The sequence below is a fragment of the Pseudophryne corroboree genome, chromosome 6, assembly GCF_028390025.1.
Source record: "Pseudophryne corroboree isolate aPseCor3 chromosome 6, aPseCor3.hap2, whole genome shotgun sequence".
NCBI classification, from domain to species: domain Eukaryota; kingdom Metazoa; phylum Chordata; class Amphibia; order Anura; family Myobatrachidae; genus Pseudophryne; species Pseudophryne corroboree.
In genome coordinates this window covers 142,506,731-142,526,791 of record NC_086449.1, presented here as the reverse complement: position 1 = coordinate 142,526,791, position 20,061 = coordinate 142,506,731, and the positions used below count along the sequence as shown (strand labels likewise).

General features: G+C 49.1%; 1 protein-coding gene across 3 annotated transcripts in view; it reads left to right on the top strand.

Annotated features, from left to right (window-relative positions):
- Positions 1–1,564: 1,564 nt before the first annotated feature.
- Positions 1,565–20,061, top strand: part of SLC20A1 (solute carrier family 20 member 1) — a 45,126-nt gene continuing 26,629 nt past the window's right edge. The window contains exons 1-3 of one of the 3 annotated variants that reach the window (XM_063931948.1): positions 1,565–1,848; positions 18,575–19,194; positions 19,339–19,479. In XM_063931948.1, coding sequence (XP_063788018.1) covers positions 18,849–19,194; positions 19,339–19,479 — 487 coding nt within the window. In that variant the 5' untranslated portion in view covers positions 1,565–1,848; positions 18,575–18,848. Of the gene's footprint in view, positions 1,849–14,383; positions 14,473–14,639; positions 14,760–18,574; positions 19,195–19,338; positions 19,480–20,061 lie in introns of those variants that run through there. The other 2 variants (XM_063931950.1, XM_063931949.1) reach the window with 2 other exon arrangements.

Genomic DNA, 20,061 nt, shown 5'->3' with positions numbered 1-20,061 from the left:
TCATTTGCGCTCGCCACACTGTCGGTAAGCCGGCGGTCGGGCTTCTACGCCGGTATGCTGGTCGCCAGGAGCCCGACCGCCGGCATATCGCAGTGAACCCGTTAGTAGGAATGACACTAAAGGCCAGTACTCACTGGCCGATTTGGAAAAGATGTGTGCCGAGCGAACCGCTCAGCACACATCTCTCCCGCCGCTCAGCACAGTGCGATGTGTGCTGAGCCTGTGGGGGAGACGGGGGGCTCATTTCACCCAGCGGGTGAAATTAGCCTCTAGCATCAGCGATAACGATGCGCGGAGCTGCGCATCGCTATCACTATGGGGGCTACACACAGAGCGATCCTGCTTAAAATCTAAGCAATCTAGTCAGATTGCTTAGATTTTAAGCAGCGATCGCTCCGTGAGTACCCCCCTTAAGTCAGATAGCTATTCATACATGATTAATGAACAGTGTACTCATATTGGCCTCACCGGGCATACACAGAGGGATACAGATTAAGTGAGAGAAGCTTTACCAATGTCTTTGATACTTCTTTCTACTGATTCCACTAATGGTGTCCTGGGGGTATATTTACTAAGGTGTGGGTGTTTGTAGAAGTGGAGATGATGCCCATAGTAACCAATCAGATTATAGCTATTATCTTCAAGAAGCAGCTAGATAAATGTTAAGTGGAATCTGATTGGTTGCTATGGGCAACATCTCCACTTTTAAAAATCTCACACTTTAGTAAATATACCCCCTGGAATCTCACATCCGACTGCCCAGCATGTGAGGTTAGTCCCTGGTGTCATCACACTTTTAACATACCCATACAGACAGCCACCACTTATGCCAGCACCTGAGCTTCTATGCCAGGTATGCTGGCCTAGTAATTACAACCACAGACCCTTACATTCAGCTACCCGATCACCTCTTGGATTTCTCATTGTTCTTACCATCCTCTTGGTAGAGATATCAGGTACTCTTGCAAATTATGCTTATGGGACTGGCACAGTTGACAAGGGCAGAAGGTCTGTGGAGACAGTAGCCTGGCAGTCCCTGAATAAGGGGGAGGGGGGGGGGGGGATCTCAGTCTTTTACCCACCAGGTATGCCAGCACATCATTGCGGCACTAGAACATATACTACAGTAGCACATCTGACCTCTACCACCAACATGGGTGTTGGGAATTGCAGGATATGTGCCCAGCATGATAAGGGGGAGTCCTAGACAGCGTTGGCCATAGTCAGTGCCAGGTCCCTGCTCCCCTCACAGGAAGATGGCTGCTGTGTGATATATCACAGTGATGAGGGCAGCTCCCTGTCAGCCTGGTGGCTCTGTGCCCTGATGACTGGCACAGCTGGAGGATGGGGGAACCTATACAATGCACAGGGTGCAGCGGAACGCCACTGACCCCGATCCTCCAGATTCTGTCCCCCCCCCCACTCGCCCACCGCCTCCCAATTTACTGGCATCACATGTGACGTCACCCAACTCCCCTACAACGGACCAATCCTAACAATGAGCTATGCGGAGATGGGCGTGACCTGTCATGTGTCGCTCTCCCGCCCCTCCCCCCAACACCCGGTTACCGGCGTCCCGGTCCCTGCCATCGCCACCCCACAGTCCCGGTGACCGGCGCGTCACCTGCCCGCCGCAGCCCGGTGTGAGCCACGCGATGAGCAGCGCCCTCCGGGCAGCCTGGGCGGGGCCAGCGAAGAATGAATGGCCGCTGGGCGTGGCCGCGCTCCTCCTCCTCCCCCTCCTCAGTATATTACGCACACGAGGTCGCTGCTCTGAGAATATGGCGCTGAGGAAGCTCTGACACCGGCATCTGCACCGACCGCCGTCACATCCCCGGGCGCACAGTGGTGAGTAGCGTCACTCCCTATATTGTATCTAGTTCATCCTCGTCCCACTGTACCTCATATATCGTAAGGGTGGCTGATGCTGACATTATCCATCGGAGGGGAGGATGCTGTGCCTGATGTGTCCAGCCTGACCGAGGGGCTCCTACCCCATCCTGTGTCACCCCTACCGTGTGTACCCCAAGAGCTAACAATCGGGTCGGTGTAACCCGTGTCAGTGCTGCTGTGCGGGCTTTATGCGTGGCTGTGACCCCGCTCCTGCCCATACATTGTTCCAGGGCATGCCGTGTGCCCGCTGCTAGGATATTACTGTGTACATTGTGTGGGTCCCAGTTACACAGCGGGCGCCTATTCACTTCAGCCCTGCGGGTGTTATAAGAAGCTGTAGGCGGGTGACCTCTGCACTGTGTGATGTGCCGGGCCGTGTTACTGAGCGGTAACCTGGGCGCCCTGTCCCCGTGTAGCAGCAGCAGCAGCTGTATGATGGGGTGTGAGGGACACCTGCTGCCCTTTGACAGGGGCTCGCCGGGGTCTTTGCCTATAGTTAGGGTCACCATACCAGCCCTTTAAACTAGGACACGAGTCCCACATGTTTTGTGGCTGGCTGACTTCAAATCTGCATTTCCCCAGGTTATAATCAGCCGTAGAACCTGTGTAACTCATGTGTCTTGGTATAAAGGGATAGGGTTCACTACGATATGCTGGCGGTCGGGCTCCCTGCAACCAGCATACCGGCGCCGGGAGCCCGACCGCCGGCTTACCGACAGTGTGGCGAGCGCAAATGAGCCCCCTGTATGCTCGCTGTGCTCGCCACGCTACGGGCATGGTGGTGCACCACGCTATTTTATTCTCCCTCCAGGAGGGTCGTGGACCCCCACGAGGGAGAATAAGTGTCGGGATGCCGGCTGTCGGGATGCCGTCAGTCGGCATACTGAAGACCACCCAAGGGATAGTATGGTAAGCCTACCTATAATGTAAGAGGGCGGTATTGGGAATGTGTGTTCCATGGGGGTAATTCTAAGTTGATCGCAGCAGGAATTTTGTTAGCAGTTGGGCAAAACCATGGTGGTCATTCCGAGTTGTTCGCTTGCAAGGCGATTTTAGCAAAGTTGCTCACGCTAAGCCACTGCCTACTGGGAGTGAATCTTAGCATCTTAAAATTGCGAACGATGTATTCGCAATATTGCGATTACAAACTTCGTAGCATTTTCAGAGTAGCTTCAGACTTACTCGGCATCTGCGATCAGTTCAGTGCTTGTCGTTCCTGGTTTGACGTCACAAACACACCCAGCGTTCGCTCAGACACTCCCCCGTTTCTCCAGCCACTCCTGCGTTTTTTCTGGAAACGGTAGCGTTTTTTCCCACACGCCCATAAAACGGCCTGTTTCCGCCCAGAAACACCCATTTCCTGTGAATCACACTACGATCGCCTGAGCGATGAAAAAGCCGTGAGTAAAAATACTAACTTCATAGCAAAATTACTTGGCGCAGTCGCAGTGTGGACATTGCGCATGCGCACTAAGCGGAAAATCGCTGCGATGCAATGAAACTTACAGAGCGAACGACTCGGAATGACCACCCATGTGCACTGCAGGGGAGGCAGATATAACGTGCAGAGAGAGTTAGATTTGGGTGGGATATTTTGTTTCTGTGCAGGGTAAATACTGGCTGCTTTATTTTTACACGGCAAATTAGATTGCTGATTGAACACACCCCACCCAAATCTAACTCTCTCTGCACATGTTATATCTGCCTCACCTGCAGTGCACATGGTTTTGCCCAATTGCTAAAAAAAATCCTGCGATCAACTTGGAATTACCCCCCATATCTGGTACAGTTTAATAAGTACAACATCGCTCGGGTATGTGACCGGGTGACAGCAGTGGCCTCCTTGGATTGTGTTGTACTCGGATTTCTGAAGACAGAACATTGGGGTCAATTCTATTCGGCAACTTAAGAATAGCGCCGGTAATTAGCTCCCGACGCTATTCAAACAGCAAGTTAAGTCGGCGATGTCCCGTTCTCGCCGACTAAACTGGTTGAATTGTCGGGAGAATGGGCATTCTCCGACTTAACTCCCCGGCGCGAGGCTGATTCCAGACAGAATCAGCCTCCCGCTGGCCGCGAGGCAGCTCTTTTGTCGGGTTTCTTCTCTCATCCCCCGGGGATGAGAGAATTCCCGACAATTGCAGGTCACTAGCAGATGAATCGAATAGCGTCGGGAGCTAATTCCCGGCGCTATTCTTTAGTTGCCGAATAGAATTGACCCCACTATGTCAGACACTTGCAGAGGGTGCTGCATGTATTGTGTCAGTGAGTGGGGTAGGAGATGGTCCCAATGAAGGGAGTCACACTTACCCCACACAGGTTCCCAATGGCATGGCATGCAGTGCACTGTACATAATAAGCAGATCAGGAAAGGGTGGTGTGTATATAGCTGGCACAGTGAGGGTGGTGTGTGTGTAGTTGGCACAGTGATATTAATGAGTTACCTATCCCTCACTCATAGTGTGCTGTTGGCAGAAGTTGGGTAACTATTGTGCAGGACCTTGGGCACGTCCTTATCTCCAGAGCTGGAATGGTACACATTACATTTATAGCGGGATATAAAGGAAGCATCCGATATTGATTAATGAGGGTAATGACCTTGTAGTTACACGTGTGAGGTACATGGCATGTCCATGTTATCCGTCAGATAGCTGGCACCATCCGGGTGACCCTGTACCCAGTGTGCTGGCTGCCATCTTGCTCTGGTCTGGTGACTCGGATAGCTGCAATGCTGCCCCAGTTACTCTGTACCAGTGTGATAGCTGGCAGCCTACACTGTCTCCTGGTGACTACCCAGCGTGATAGGTGCCAGCGCTGGCACTATCCTGGTGACTGTACCCTGTATGATGGTTGCCTGGCTGTATTGTCTGTACCCATTGTGATGTGTCAGCCTGCATGGTTGTGGTGACTATACCCATTGTGATGGGCAGCAGTTCCACATTGTCCTGGTGACCCTATGTGTACCCAGTGACTTTCAGCCTGTGTCTTTGACTCTGTCCCAAGTATGGTGGCTGCCAGCCTGCATTGTGCCAGGGATTCTGTACCTAGTGTGGTAGCTGCCAGTCTACACTGTTGCAGTGACTTTGTAACCAGACCCACATTGTCCTAAAGCTTCTTTGCCAGTGTGAAGGCTGCCAGCCTGTATATCCCGCTCACTCTGTACCCAGTGTGATAGGTGTCGGCGTTTGCCCTCCCTATGACTGTGTGCCCAGGCTACTGTGTGATCGGTGCCGCCCTGCGCTGCAGTGTTGGGCACTCGTCTGTGTGGAGCTACAAGTACCAGCATACCACGTCCGCCTGAGGCTGTCAGAGTTTGCATGGTGTCTGACAATGATGACCTCCAGCCACACACAGATACCAATGACAGCAATTGTTGCAGTCTGTCGTGATGGGCGCGATGCGCCCCTGCATGGTCATGTGTCCCGGCTGGGAGAGGCCGCAGCTACGTACTAGTGATGCTGATGAGTAATGAATGGGCCAGATACAGCCGGCTGCTGCTGCCGGAGCCAGGCTTGTGCAATGGAGGAAATGTCGTCACGCTGAGTGACTCTGGCCCGGCCCCCCGCATCCGCCATGCGCCCCTCAGTCGGCTCTGCTGTAATGTGGCCAACATGGCGGCCTAGCGTCCGTGCACAGCCATAGTGATAACAGTGCGGGCGGCGACCTCGGGTAGCAGCACGTGTTGGGCTGGTGGTCCCGTGACACGCACCCCTGGGTACTAGCTGCACAGGCTGCAGGGCGGCACTTCCACAGGTGCCACTAATGTGCCCTCCTGGAGATGCGGGGGCCCTGCTGTGCATCCATTCCTGTCAGGGCTTTGCCCCATGAGTATCTGACACAAGTGCCCATGGCTGCAGGATTAGTGTTATGGCTGTTATGTATGTGTCAGGTGGCTGGGAAGTGGTCATTGCCCCGGAAAACATAAATTGCCCATAATGCAGAAATTTATGTGTAAACTGCATGTTTATGCCATCTATAATTGCCGGATCTGCTGCATAACAGTGCTGCCATAAAACTTAATGCCATCATAAAAGTGGCACAGTATGTGCCCAGAATAATGTGGGAGGAACTAGCGATTTGGCATCTGCTTATCTACCAACATGGTAATGACCAAAGAAGAGGCCAAGGGGAAAAATGTATCTAGTTTTCTAAAGCATGGGTCTTCAACCTGTGACCCTCCAGCTGCTGTGGAACTACACATCCCAGCATGCCCTGCCACAGTTTTGCTGTCAATGTATGCTTAAACTGAGGCAGGGCATGCTGGAATGTGTAGTTCCACAGCAGCTGGAGGGCTGTGGACCCATGTTCTAAAGCAATGCTTCTCAAATCAAGTGTTTGGTATAACCAATGCTGGGAATACACCATCAGAAGAGGACATTTTAGGTGGGATGTACTACGCATCGCGTTGTGGATGCAATACATCCCACCACTTATTGGGTACATTGTGCCACATTGTACAGGGGAAGACATCCGATTGGATCCATCTCGGGAAGAATGCGGAAAGCCAGCAGGGTGCGGTCTGAATCCCAATGCTCGGGAAAGGCTGAGGGTTATAGGCCCTACACACTGGGCGATATTACTGAAAGATATGAACGATCTCTTTCATTAATGAACGAGATACCGCTATATCTTTTAAATGTGGAGGCCCCGCGCTCATTCATCTTTGGTGCTCCATCGCTGTGCATGCAGGCCAATATGGACTCTCGTCCATATTAGCACGCACTGCTATGGGGGGGGGGGGGGGGCGTCACTGGCCCCGCCCCGCCGCCGGGCAGCTTGGCGGCGGCTCGCATAGTGTGTAGGGCCCATAAGTCTTGAATACTTACCAAAAATTGCTGACACTTTCACAGTCTGGCTCCCGCTGCCTGCATTCTGAGCATTGGGATGCTGTACCCAACCTACACCATCTACAGATGGTGTTGCATAGCAGGTCTAAGCTCTGGACTGTATTGCATTCTAGAGCTTGGTATATATGGGAAATGTGTTCAAAACTCTGAAAACGGCAGTTTTGCGTTTTGCCCGCATTTTCATGTTGGTGCTCTTTTAAATTGTGTCCATCAGTGGTGGATATACATCAGTGTTCCAGCCAGGCGATGTGGAAAACATGCGCTGTGAGTGTCCTGAGGAGTGCCAGCATTGTTTAGTGGTTTGGAAGCGATGGCCACCTAATGTAAAAATACAGCTGCATTCAGCTGTTTAACATCAAAACCAGCCACCATTTGATGGCAAGCTTCCGATATCAATCACTAGTTTGTGTAGTAGGGGTGACCATCGAATAGTGCAAGCAGTGCAGTTAGCTGCGAGAACTTGTCCATGCTCAAAGCTGCTGTGCTGTGGCTTTACAGGCGTCTGCAGCTGAATTTAGATAATTTAGCCATTGGATGGGCAGGGAAGGAGGCTTGTGATTACCAGCCATCATAAACCCAGCATTGAATGTTAATACCCCTTTTCCACCTGAGTACCAGGTCTTTAACCCAGCTACAACCCGTGTCGGCCCCGCCATTTCCACTGCACTTCGACACGGGTTATTCCCAGGTCTGATCTGTTTCCACTTGACCAGGGTAAGCTCTGTAAAAGCCTATTGATGTCATTCATTACTTTATTCTAAAACACGGGTAATGACCACTGCACAATTACCTGGGTCATTACCGTGTTCAACCCAGCTAGCTACCCGGTTAGGATTCCAGGGTCACTCAACCTGTGTTGAGCCGTTTCCACTTACTAAAAACCCGAGTTGATGCGTGTCCCCGTGCAAAAACACGGGTAAATTTAGCTAGTGGAAAAGGGGTATAAGTCTGTCTCCATTGAACCGTGACGTAAACTCTGACCATCTCTACCATTGACTTCTCATGTCCATCCCTAAGGCGGGATGTACTGTACGACTTACTGCACTGTGGTCAAAGCTCTGGAACAGCCATTTCTCTAACGTCCTAGTGGATGCTGGGACTTCCTTAAGGACCATGGGGAATAGCGGCTCCGCAGGAGACTGGGCACAAAGTAAAAGCTTTAGGACTAGCTGGTGTGCACTGGCTCCTCCCCCTATGACCCTCCTCCAAGCCTCAGTTAAGATTTTGTGCCCGGCCGAGAAGGGTGCAATCTAGGTGGCTCTCCTGAGCTGCTTAGAAGTAAAAGTATATTTAGGTTTTTTATTTTCAGTGAGTCCTGCTGGCAACAGGCTCACTGCATCGAGGGACTAAGGGGAGAAGAAGCGAACTCACCTGCGTGCAGAGTGGATTGGGCTTCTTGGCTACTGGACATTAGCTCCAGAGGGACGATCACAGGTTCAGCCTGGATGGGTCCCGGAGCCGCGCCGCCGGCCCCCTTACAGAGCCAGAAGAACGAAGAGGTCCGGAGAAAGCGGCGGCAGAAGACGTTCCTGTCTTCGGATAAGGTAGCGCACAGCACCGCAGCTGTGCGCCATTGCTCTCAGCACACTTCACACTCCGGTCACTGAGGGTGCAGGGCGCTGGGGGGGGGAGCGCCCTGAGACGCAATAAAACCTGTAAAATACCTTATGTGGCAAAAGAAATACATCACATATAGCTCTTGGGCTATATGGATGTATTTAACCCCTGCCAGTTTTCCAGAAAAAAGCGGGAGAAAAGGCCGCCGAAAAGGGGGCGGAGCCTATCTCCTCAGCACACAAGCGCCATTTTCCCTCACAGCTCCGCTGGAAGGACAGCTCCCTGACTCCCCTGCAGTACACTACGATAACAGGGTGAAAACAAGAGAGGGGGGGGCACTATTTGGCAAAATATAACAATATAAGCAGCTATTAAGGGAGTAACACTTAGATAAGGTTATCCCTGTACATATATAGCGCTCTGGTGTGTGCTGGCAAAACTCCCTCTGTCTCCCCAAAGGGCTAGTGGGGTCCTGTCCTCTATCAGAGCATTCCCTGTGTATGTGCTGGGTGTCGGTACGATTGTGTCGACATGTATGAGGAGGAAAATGATGTGGAAGCAGAGCAATTGCCTGTGTTAGTGATGTCACCCCCTAGGGAGTCGACACCTGACTGGATGGTCGTGTTTAAAGAATTGCGTGATAGTGTCAGCACTTTGCAAAAAACCGTTGACGACATGAGACAGCCGGCAAATCAATTAGTGCCGGTCCAGGCGTCTCAGGCACCGTCAGGGGCGCTAAAACGCCCACTACCTCAGGTGGTCGACCCAGACACGGATACTGAGTCCAGTGTCGACGGTGAGGAAACGAACGTAATGTCCAGTAGGGCCACACGTTAAATGATCACGGCTATGAAGGAGGTGTTGAACATTTCTGACCCTACAAGTACCACAAAAAGAGGTATTATGTGGGGTGTGAAAAAACTGCAGGTGGTTTTTCCTGAGTCAGATGAATTAAATGAGGTGTGTGATAAAGCGTGGGTTTCCCCCGATAAAAAACTGCTAATTTCTATATAAATTATTGGCACTATATCCTTTCCCGCCAGAGGTTAGGGCGCGTTGGGAAACACCCCCTAGGGTGGATAAAGCGCTCACACGCTTATCAAAACAAGTGGCGTTGCCGTCTCCAGATACGGCCGCCCTCAAGGAACCAGCTGATAGAAGGCTGGAAAATATCCTGAAAAGTATATACACACATACTGGTGTTATACTGCGACCAGCGATTGCCTCAGCCTGGATGTGTAGTGCTGGGGTGGCTTGGTCTAAATCCCTGACTGAAAATATTGATACCCTGGATAGGGACACTATATTAACTTTAGAGCATTTAAAGGATGTTTTACTATATATACGAGATGCACAGAGGGATATTTGCACCCTGGCATCAAGAGTAAGTGCGATGTCCATTTCTGCCAGGAGAGCATTATGGACGCGACAGTGGTCAGGGGATGCGGATTCCAAACGACATATGGAAGTATTGCCGTATAAAGGGGAGGAGTTATTTGGGGTCGGTCTATCGGACCTGGTGGCCACAGCAACTGCTGGCAAATCCACCTTTTTACCTCATGTCACCTCTCAGCAGAAGAAGACAGTCTTTTCAAAATCAGTCCTTTCGTTCCCATAAGGGCAAGCGGGCAAAAGGCCACTCCTTTTTGCCCAGGGGCAGAGGAAGAGGGAAAAAACTGCACCAGGCAGCCCCTTCCCAGGAGCAGAAGCCCGGCCCCGCTTCTACAAAAGCTTCAGCATGACGCTGGGGCTTTACAAGCGGACTCAGGCACGGTGGGGGCCCGCCTCAAAAATTTCAGCGCGCAGTGGGCTCACTCGCAAGTGGACCCCTGGATCCTGCAGATAGTATCTCAGGGGTACAAATTGGAATTTGAGACATCTCCCCCTCGCCGGTTTCTGAAGTCTGCTCTACCAACGTCTCCCTCCGACAGGGAGGCAGTATTGGAAGCTATTCACAAGCTGTATTCACAGCAGGTGATAATCAAGGTACCCCTCCTACAACAGGGAAAGGGGTATTATTCCACACTGTTTGTGGTACCGAAGCCGGACGGCTCGGTGAGACCAATTTTAAATTTAAAATCCTTGAACACTTACGTAAAAAGTTTCAAGTTCAAGATGGAGTCACTCAGAGCAGTGATAGCGAACCTGGAGGAAGGGGACTATATGGTATCTCTGGACATCAAAGATGCTTATCTTCATGTCCCAATTTTCCCTTCTCATCAAGGGTACCTCAGGTTTGTGGTACAGGACTGTCATTATCAGTTTCAGTCGCTGCCGTTTGGATTGTCCACGGCACCCCGGGTCTTTACCAAGGTAATGGCCGAGATGATGATTCTCCTTCGAAAAGAAGGCGTCTCAATTATCCCTTACTTGGTCGATCTCCTGATAAGGGCAAGATTAAGAGAACAGTTAGAGGTCGGAGTAGCACTATCTCAGGTAGTGCTAAGTCAGCACGGGTGGATTCTAAATATCCCAAAATCACAGCTGATTCCAACAACACGTTTACTGTTCTTAGGGATGATTCTGGACACAGTCCAGAAAAAGGTGTTTCTCCCGGAGGAGAAGGCCAGGGAGTTATCCGAGTTAGTCCGGAACCTCCTAAAACCAGGCCAAGTATCAGTGCATCAATGCACGAGAGTCCTGGGAAAAATGGTGGCTTCGTATGACGCGATTCCATGCAAGAACTTTTCAGTGGGATCTGCTGGACAAATGGTCCGGATCGCATCTTCAGATGCATCAGCGGATAACCCTATCTCCAAGGACAAGGGTGTCTCTCCTGTGGTGGTTACAGAGTGCTCATCTTCTAGAGGGCCGCAGATTCGGCATTCAGGATTGGATGCTGGTGATCACGGATGCCAGCCTGAGAGGCTGGGGAGCAGTCACACAGGGAAGAAATTTCCAGGGCTTGTGGTCAAGCATGGAAACGTCTCTTCACATATCCTGGAACTAAGGGCCATTTACAATGCCCTGTGACAAGCAAGGCCTCTGCTTCAGGGTCAACCGGTATTGATCCAGTCGGACAACATCACGGCTGTCGCCCACGTAAACAGACAGGGCGGCACAAGAAGCAGGAGGGCAATGGCAGAAGCTGCAAGGATTCTCCGCTGGGCGGAAAATCATGTGATAGCACTGTCAGCAGTGTTCATTCCGGGAGTGGACAACTGGGAAGCAGACTTCCTCAGCAGACACGACCTCCACCCGGGGGAGTGGGGGCTTCACCCAGAAGTCTTCCAAGTGATTGTAAACAGTTGGGAAGAACCAATGGTAGACATGATGGCGTCCCGTCTCAACAAAAAACTGGACAGATATTGTGCCAGGTCAAGGGACCCTCAGGCAATAGCGGTGGACGCTCTGGTAACACCGTGGGTGTACCAGTCGGTATACGTGTTCCCTCCTCTGCCTCTCATACCTAAGGTACTGAGAATCATAAGAAGGAGAGGAGTAAGAACTATACTCGTGGCTCCGGATTGGCCAAGAAGATCTTGGTACCCGGAACTGCAAGAGATGCTCACGGAGGAACCGTGGCCTCTACCTCTAAGAAAAGACCTGCTTCAGCAGGGTCCTTGTCTGTTCCAAGACTTACCGCGGCTGCGTTTGACGGCATGGCGGTTGAACGCCAGATCCTGAAGGAAAAAGGCATTCCAGATGAAGTCATCCCTACCCTGATCAAAGCCAGGAAGGATGTAATTGCAAAACATTATCACCGCATTTGCCGGAAGTATGTTGCGTGGTGTGAGGCCAAGAAGGCCCCTACGGAGGAATTTCAATTGGGTCGGTTCCTACATTTCCTGCAAGCAGGACTGTCTATGGGCCTAAAATTGGGATCCATTAAGGTTCAGATTTCGGCCCTGTCGATCTTCTTCCAGAAAGAACTGGCTTCAGTGCCTGAAGTTCAGACGTTCGTCAAGGGGGTACTGCATATACAGCCTCCTTTTGTGCCTCCAGTGGCACCTTGGGATCTCAATGTAGTTTTGGGGTTCCTAAAATCACATTGGTTTGAGCCACTCACCACTGTGGACTTTAAATATCTCACATAGAAAGTGGTAATGCTGTTAGCCCTGGCTTCAGCCAGGCGTGTCTCAGAATTGGCGGCTTTCTTATAAAAGCCCTTACCTAATTTTTCATTCAGATAGGGCAGAATTGAGGACTCGTCCTCAATTTCTACCTAAGGTGGTTTCAGCGTTTCACATGAACCAGCCTATTGTGGTGCCTGCGGCTACTAGGCACTTGGAGGACTCCAAGTTGCTGGACGTAGTCAGGGCCCTGAAAATATGTTTCCAGGACGGCTGGAGTCAGAAAATCTGACTCGCTGTTTATCCTGTATGCACTTAACAAGTTGGGTGCTCCTGCGTCTAAGCAGACGATTGCTCGCTGGATTTGTAGTACAATTCAGCTTGCGCACTCTGTGGCAGGCCTGCCACAGCCAAAATCTGTTAAAGCCCATTCCACAAGGAAAGTGGGCTCATCTTGGGCGGCTGCCCGAGGGGTCTCGGCTTTACAACTTTGCCGAGCAGCTACTTGGTCAGGGGCAAACACGTTTGCTAAATTTTACAAATTCGATACCCTGGCTGAGGAGGACCTGGAGTTCTCTCATTCGGTGCTGCAGAGTCATCCGCACTCTCCCGCCCGTTTGGGAGCTTTGGTATAATCCCCATGGTCCTTAAGGAAGTCCCAGCATCCACTAGGACGTTAGAGAAAATAAGAATTTACTTACCGATAATTCTATTTCTCGTAGTCCGTAGTGGATGCTGGGCGCCCGTCCCAAGTGCGGATGGTCTGCAATACTTGTATATAGTTATTGTTACAAAAAAATCGGGTTGTTTATAGTTGTGAGCCATCTTTTTAGAGGCTCTTAAGTTTATCATACTGTTAACTGGGTTCAGATCACAAGTTGTACGGTGTGATTGGTGTGGCTGGTATGAGTCTTACCCGGGATTCAAGATCCTTCCTTATTATGTACGCTCGTCCGGGCACAGTATCCTGAGGCTTGGAGGAGGGTCATAGGGGGAGGAGCCAGTGCACACCAGCTAGTCCTAAAGCTTTTACTTTGTGCCCAGTCTCCTGCGGAGCCGCTATTCCCCATGGTCCTTAAGGAAGTCCCAGCATCCACTACGGACTACGAGAAATAGAATTATCGGTAAGTAAATTCTTATTTTTCAGAGATGTGACCGCATTTTCGAAAATGTACAAAGCTACGGAAGGCGAAACTTTGCAGAGACTGTTTCCGATAGGCAACTACTTAATATAAGCCTATGGGCTTCTTTCTGCTCTGCCCCCAGAGTGATTCAGTAGATCCCTCCCAGCATCCTTCCACGACTTGTGCATGCACTGGTCATAAACCTGGAAGTCCTCTCATCATAGGGCTGTACCACACTCGCCGGTTTCTCCCAGATGGTGAAAAGCCGGACAAACTTTGTCCGGCTTTTTGCCATCCGGGAGAAACCGGCAGTCTTTCACACACAGCGGCTTTGAGCCGTGTGTAATGCTGTGCGCATGCATAGCATTAGACACGGCTTGGGGGGGGGCGTTGTGTGTGTGTGAAAGCTTCCCTTAACACACATGGTTCACTGACTGCAAAGACGGGCCAGCGCCGGACCTTCCAGTGGATAGTTCCTGCAGCTGCTGAACTTCCAGTGGATAGTTCTGGCAAAAGCCGGCTTGTGTGTTTTTAGCCCATAAAGGACTGTTTTTATCAGAAGAGTTGTCCTTTGCAATTGTAAATGTATATGGTGTTCCTAAATGCTGCCATGCATGCGATCAGTGGCAGGCTGTATCACATTCAGAATGCGATGCCTGATGCATCCCGCCATTAGTATGTAGCCAGGGCACCAAGGGGCAAATGTGTAAAACTATCTGAAGAGTGGTTGCTATGGGCAACCTTTCCAGTCAGCTTCTCCTAATACCAGATGCTAGCTGTACATGCTGATTGGCTGCAATGCGCTACTTCTCTCCATAGCAGAAGTGCTACATTCCCCACTGTGTGATGTGTGGGGCTGTGTGTGTGCAGTGTCAGGTTCAGGTGCCTGTATGTACTCTCTCCCGCCCCCTTCCTCCATATTGAACAATAGAAGTCGGATGCTGGCGCAGCAGGTGATGCTGGAACTTGTAGTCCCGCCTCCCATTCAGTTCTTCCGTCCCTTCCCGCCAGTGTCTGTAACATCCCCGGCGTAGCGCGGTGAGTGCTCGGTACTGGACACAAGGCCGCTGTGTTTGTCTCCCCGGTGCTGTTGGCCGGGACCCGGTCACTGTGTGCGGCTGCGGCGGTGACTCCCCCTGCACCGCTCCCCTCTCCCCGCACTGGTTGGTTTTAAATACGCGTTTTGGCGCCATCCTCCCGCCCGCTCCTCCCCCGCTATAGCGCTGCCGCCGCTGACATCGAGCGGGAAAGAGAAAAGAACCAAAAGGATCGGCGGCTGCAGCTTCTGTGTAGCGGGAGGAGAGAGCTCGGGTGTCCGGGATATGGTAAGCGGTGCCCGGTGCTGCTCAGTACTAACCCGGTGATTCCAGCTGCGGGCTCCTCTACCTTACCCACCTTGTTTCTGTAATCCCTTCTGTCCTATGATCACCTAGAACTCCCAGTGCGCATTATGGGACTTGTAGTTCCACGAGGAGAACAGTTAAATGCTTTTTAATACTTGTTATGACTGCAGCAAAGCAGTTTTTGCACTGGAGAAAACTCGTGTTAATCTTCCCGTTTACACTGGCTTGCGGTGCGGAGAATCTGATGCATGCACCTTCCAGTTGTGCTTCCCTTATACCTGCCATACCGCAGAGGGGTCTATTTACTAATCCTCTGGCGATACTGTATCAGCTCCTAACTGTCATGTTACAAGCTGTTTGTAAAATGACAGGAGCTGAGTAACTGGTACATTACCTCTCCACTTTACCTCCATACAAGGCTTAGTAAGTAGACACCCCCCCCCCCCATAGTATTCAGTGGGTGCTGCACTGGTCCCTTCTCATCCCAATGCCATCTCTGTATGGTGGCATGTCTACCTACATGTTCAATGAGCTGCAGAAGAACAGTAAGGAAATAGGGTATATGTTTCCAGTGGGTGATAAGCCCCCCTCTCTTCCTCAGTGGTATTTACATAAAAAGGTGTTATTGCTTCTCTAAGATGTATTGAATGGAGAACTGGAGAGTATTTCTCAGCAACGTGTTCTCAGTGTGTAAATGACGTGACAGTGTCACCCGCACTTCCTAAACGATGACCCCTAACACATGGACTCGTCACAGGCTGGCGCTATGTTTTACACCAGGCTCTCCACTGTTTTGTGACCTCAATGCATATGCACCACTGCACTCCAGAATGAGGGTCTACAAGATCCTGCCAGGAGCAATTCTGTATCCCTAAAACACTAGGCTGATGGCACTACAAGTAGGGCAGCGGTGACTGGTGAGGTGACGTCTTGTACCACCTCACCAGTTAGTTTGTGCTACAGCTCAGTGCTAAAACATCCTCCATAGCAGTGTTAAGTGATGAAGGACATCACATGGCCCCTTTACTCTTCTGCTTTCTTCAGTGTGGCGGTAACATGAAGACTGATAGTGTCTTCGGGTTATACTTTAAAAATTTTGGGCGAGCTAAACCCAAAAGATTATTTGCCTTGTGTAATACTCCTTAACCCACAGCTGTATCGGCATGGCCAATATAACATCCTATCTTGTCTCTGAACGTAATGCATATATGTTCTCTCCTACATGACCTGTTTGATGGTAATGTTCACATAGCATTGTGTGCTAGGCGTTCTGTGTTTTTCCATAGCATTGGTTACTAAGTCATTCTATTCCCTTAAGGCAAGTAAACACTAGTCCAGTTTAAAGTAACCTGTAACTGAAAGGGGGCTGCATTCTCGCATGCTACAATGGAAATGTTCTTAATTGCTTGGCAACTGCTGGAATTCATATTCCTTCTTTAATCTTGATGGGATTAAAAGATTTAAGATCAAATCCACTATGCTTAATTTGGGGAAAAAAAAGCATCTACCAATGTTTCGGTGTGTTTGCCCATAAGAGGCTTAATAAACCTATAGCAGCAGCATTATGAGAAAACGGAGTTATTGATGAAACATTGCCCCATGACTGACCACAATGCAGCACAAAGGGAGCACATGGCTATTGCATGCGATATCCGGTCTTTAGGTCGACCACTATTGGTCGGCTGTAAGTAGGTCGACGGGGACTCTAGGTTGACATGAGTTCACGTTTTGTTTCTCCGCCATCCCCCCCCCCCCCTTTTTTTTTTTTTTTTTTTTTTTTTTTTTTTAATACATCTTTCAAACTTTATGATTCACGTGGACTACAATTGGGAGCTGTAACCTGTGCCGAGCGAGGCACCTGGCCTGAAGATCGCGAGCCACAGTGCACTAATTGAGGTTCCCGGTCACTACTGAGAAAACAACACCAAAATAGTGAAAACTCATGTGGACCTAGATTCCTTGTCAACCTGGAAGCCATGTCTGCCTACTCACTGTTGACCTAGATACTGTCTACCGAAGTCCAATCTACCTAACATACCATATCCATTGCATGCAGCACTCTTACCAGACAGAATTATTATTATTTTTTATTTTTTTTCCCCCACAAATTTAGGAGCATTTAGTCACAAGGTTTGGATTCGGGGTACACACCTGAGAATTACAGTACACCAGCATTGCTTTCCTATGTATGTCTAAGTGTCGAGAGGGCAAACTGGCAATGTTGGGATCTGCAAGATTGCTGAGACTGACGTTCGAATTGCGCTATAATGTGCCCATGTCACAACTACAAATCTGTGCGTACACTTACTCAGTGCAGTGTGATCTTGGCAGGGGGTAAAGTTGCCCTTTTTATCTGGATTCATGTCTTGTTATAAATTAGGCCTCTGATATAGCCACAAATATAAAACTACTCTGGGTTTACAGAAAGCATAGTTGGCTTTAACTCAGAATATATATTTATATCTAAAGCAATTTGTATTGATAGGGTCTGGGTCTAGCTTGCCTGCTGGATCATTTCTTGTTCTCTGAACCCATCAAGTTTTGTCAATCTGGCCTAAACATTCAACAACTATTAACACTAATAACTAGCAGTGACGTGAGGTGAGCCTGTCATACATACTAACGTATACATCAGAGTTTTGACAAGTTAAAGTATATGAAAAAATACAAAGAACACACAAATATAAAACCACAGCACTCGCCACCCCAGAAGCTGGGCACACAAGTGCACTCACCACTCATAGGGTGGGGTGCACGTAACCTCTGCACTCGCCACCCCTGAAGCACATTAAACCTAGCAGGCATATGATGTGTGAGACAGTTGCCAGGTTTTAAGACTCTGTGATAGTGTAGGACCTGCATGAGGGTGGGGTACCTTGGCGATCGGTTTGCAGGCTCTGTGCATTGGCCAATTCACTAACTAAACCCCCATCATTTGTTTATTAATGTGTTGAGGATAAGTGAGCTTGCTATGGTGAGTGCTGGGTTTTCTGTTTCTATGTAAAAATACAAAAGATATTTCTAATATATTCTTTGTATTATTGTAATTATTTTTATAATCAAAACTCTGGAGTAAAAAGTAACAAGTGAGACACTGCCTCCCCTCCTATCTTGTCTGCACATCTCTGATCAAAATTCTGCAAATTTCCAGCAGTATATACTGCTGCACCTGTGTATAATTCCCACAATTACCCTTTGGCTCATGTATTGTGTGTAAATCTGGCTCTGGTACTAGCCAGTGCTGCCTGAGCCATTTACCTCACCGCACGTCACTGATAACTAGTCTGGAAGGACAGTGAATTAAGTGGTGATATATTATGGTTTTTTACCATGTTCGGGGTACACCTAAAATAGTCTATAGGTCTCTGGTTCCATCGTGTTTTCTGCCTGTGTTTTATGATAGAGTAAAAATGTTTTTAACTTGTTAAATAAGTTACTGAAAAGGAGAAGCCACCATCAATCAGGCTGTTTTTCTCTGAATGATTAGCTCTTAATTGTAAGCAGTTATTGTTTTATTAGTCGTAGTAGCTATTTTATAGCACTTTGTGCCATTTTTTATTTTTTACTATTGCCAATTAACTTGTTGGTCAATGCGGTTACTTACACCAAGAATAGGTAAGACTGGCATACAGCCAAACGGAGGATGAGCAAAGGAAGTACACACCTAGATTGCCCATGCCTAAAGTGCACATAAATAGATCTCTTGGTTGTGGGGAGACACTATCAGAAAGTGAGCTGTCCAGTGCACATCCCGCTGTCTGATCCATCCTTTAACGCATATTTCCTTTTCTTTACAGAATGAAGAGTCTGCCCGTGTCATTGTGTTTGCATCATGGAATTTTGTTCATATCTAACCTGCCAGAGCCAAAGGAACTCTAGAATACCAATTTGCATACACAGCAAATAACAAAGACTTTAGTCCGAGACTCTCGGCCCTATTCAGTTTACTGCATATTTAATTTTTTATAGTAATTTATTGAATTATTTTCTTACACCAGTTATTATTTTTGTTCGGTTTACATATTAAGTATTTAAAAAAAAAAAATTATCTGATTTCACATTGAGCCAAAAATGGAATCCACAACCGGTTTCAGTGTGGTTACAAGCACCCTCGGCTTTGATATGGGTGGTCCGATGACTGCCTTCCTGTGGATGCTTGTGTTGGGTTTTGTCATAGCCTTTGTGCTGGCTTTCTCGGTTGGTGCCAATGATGTAGCAAACTCCTTTGGCACCGCCGTAGGCTCTGGCGTGGTAACCTTGCGGCAGGCTTGCATTCTGGCATCTATCTTCGAAACGGTGGGGTCTGTTCTGCTGGGTGCCAAAGTGAGTGAAACCATTCGCAAAGGTCTGATTGATGTCAACATGTACAATACTTCACAGGAGCTCCTCATGGCCGGGTCCATCAGTGCTATGTTTGGTGAGTAAACCTTGGCAGACATTAGTTCCTAGTACATTAAGCAGTAGAGCAACACTTAACATTGGATTAAGTTTGAAACTCCTTTTCTGTTGCAGTCTCAGGTGAAGACTTTCTTGACCATTTTATTTGTCTAATTTCTTACAGGTTCTGCAGTTTGGCAGCTGGCAGCTTCTTTCCTAAAGCTACCAATCTCTGGAACACATTGCATCGTTGGGGCCACCATTGGCTTTTCTCTGGTAGCAAATGGACAGAAAGGGGTGAAGTGGTCTGAGCTCCTCCGCATTGGTGAGTCTCCTACTCTGTATTACTTTCCATTCCAAAAAGAACCAAGCGTTGCCTCTATCAGACAGTGTGTTTGGTAGTTATCCAGCAAATAGGTCTTTCCTGTGTCTTTTTGTGGGAGTTAACTGGTATCTTAAGGCTGCCAATCTTGGCCATTATGTGCTTGACTACAACGGCTCCAATTAAGTAATTCCAACAGATCCAAACTTGTTTTGGGTTTAATAACCCATAACAGAAAATGTGAATGGCCTATTGTGCGTGTGGTGGGTGCTGTGGTTTATTAATTTTTTTTTGTTTGTGCTGCCTAGTAAAGTAGATCCATTGTTACGCTGGTCATACACTTGGTCGATTTTGTGTACGAATACATGATATCGCCGCGTCTTTCGGCCCGCATTGTGCATGTTTTGGGTGCAATTACGATGCGCTGGTTGCACTTTGCATCAAATGATCATATGTGCTGCACATATGATCAGTCGGTAGGGATCCATTGCGGATCGTACGCTTTTGATCTATCGTACGCCAGGGAGCTGGCGGGGGGGCTTGTACATGGTGGTCACCAGCTCTTATAGCAAAGATACTTCAAGC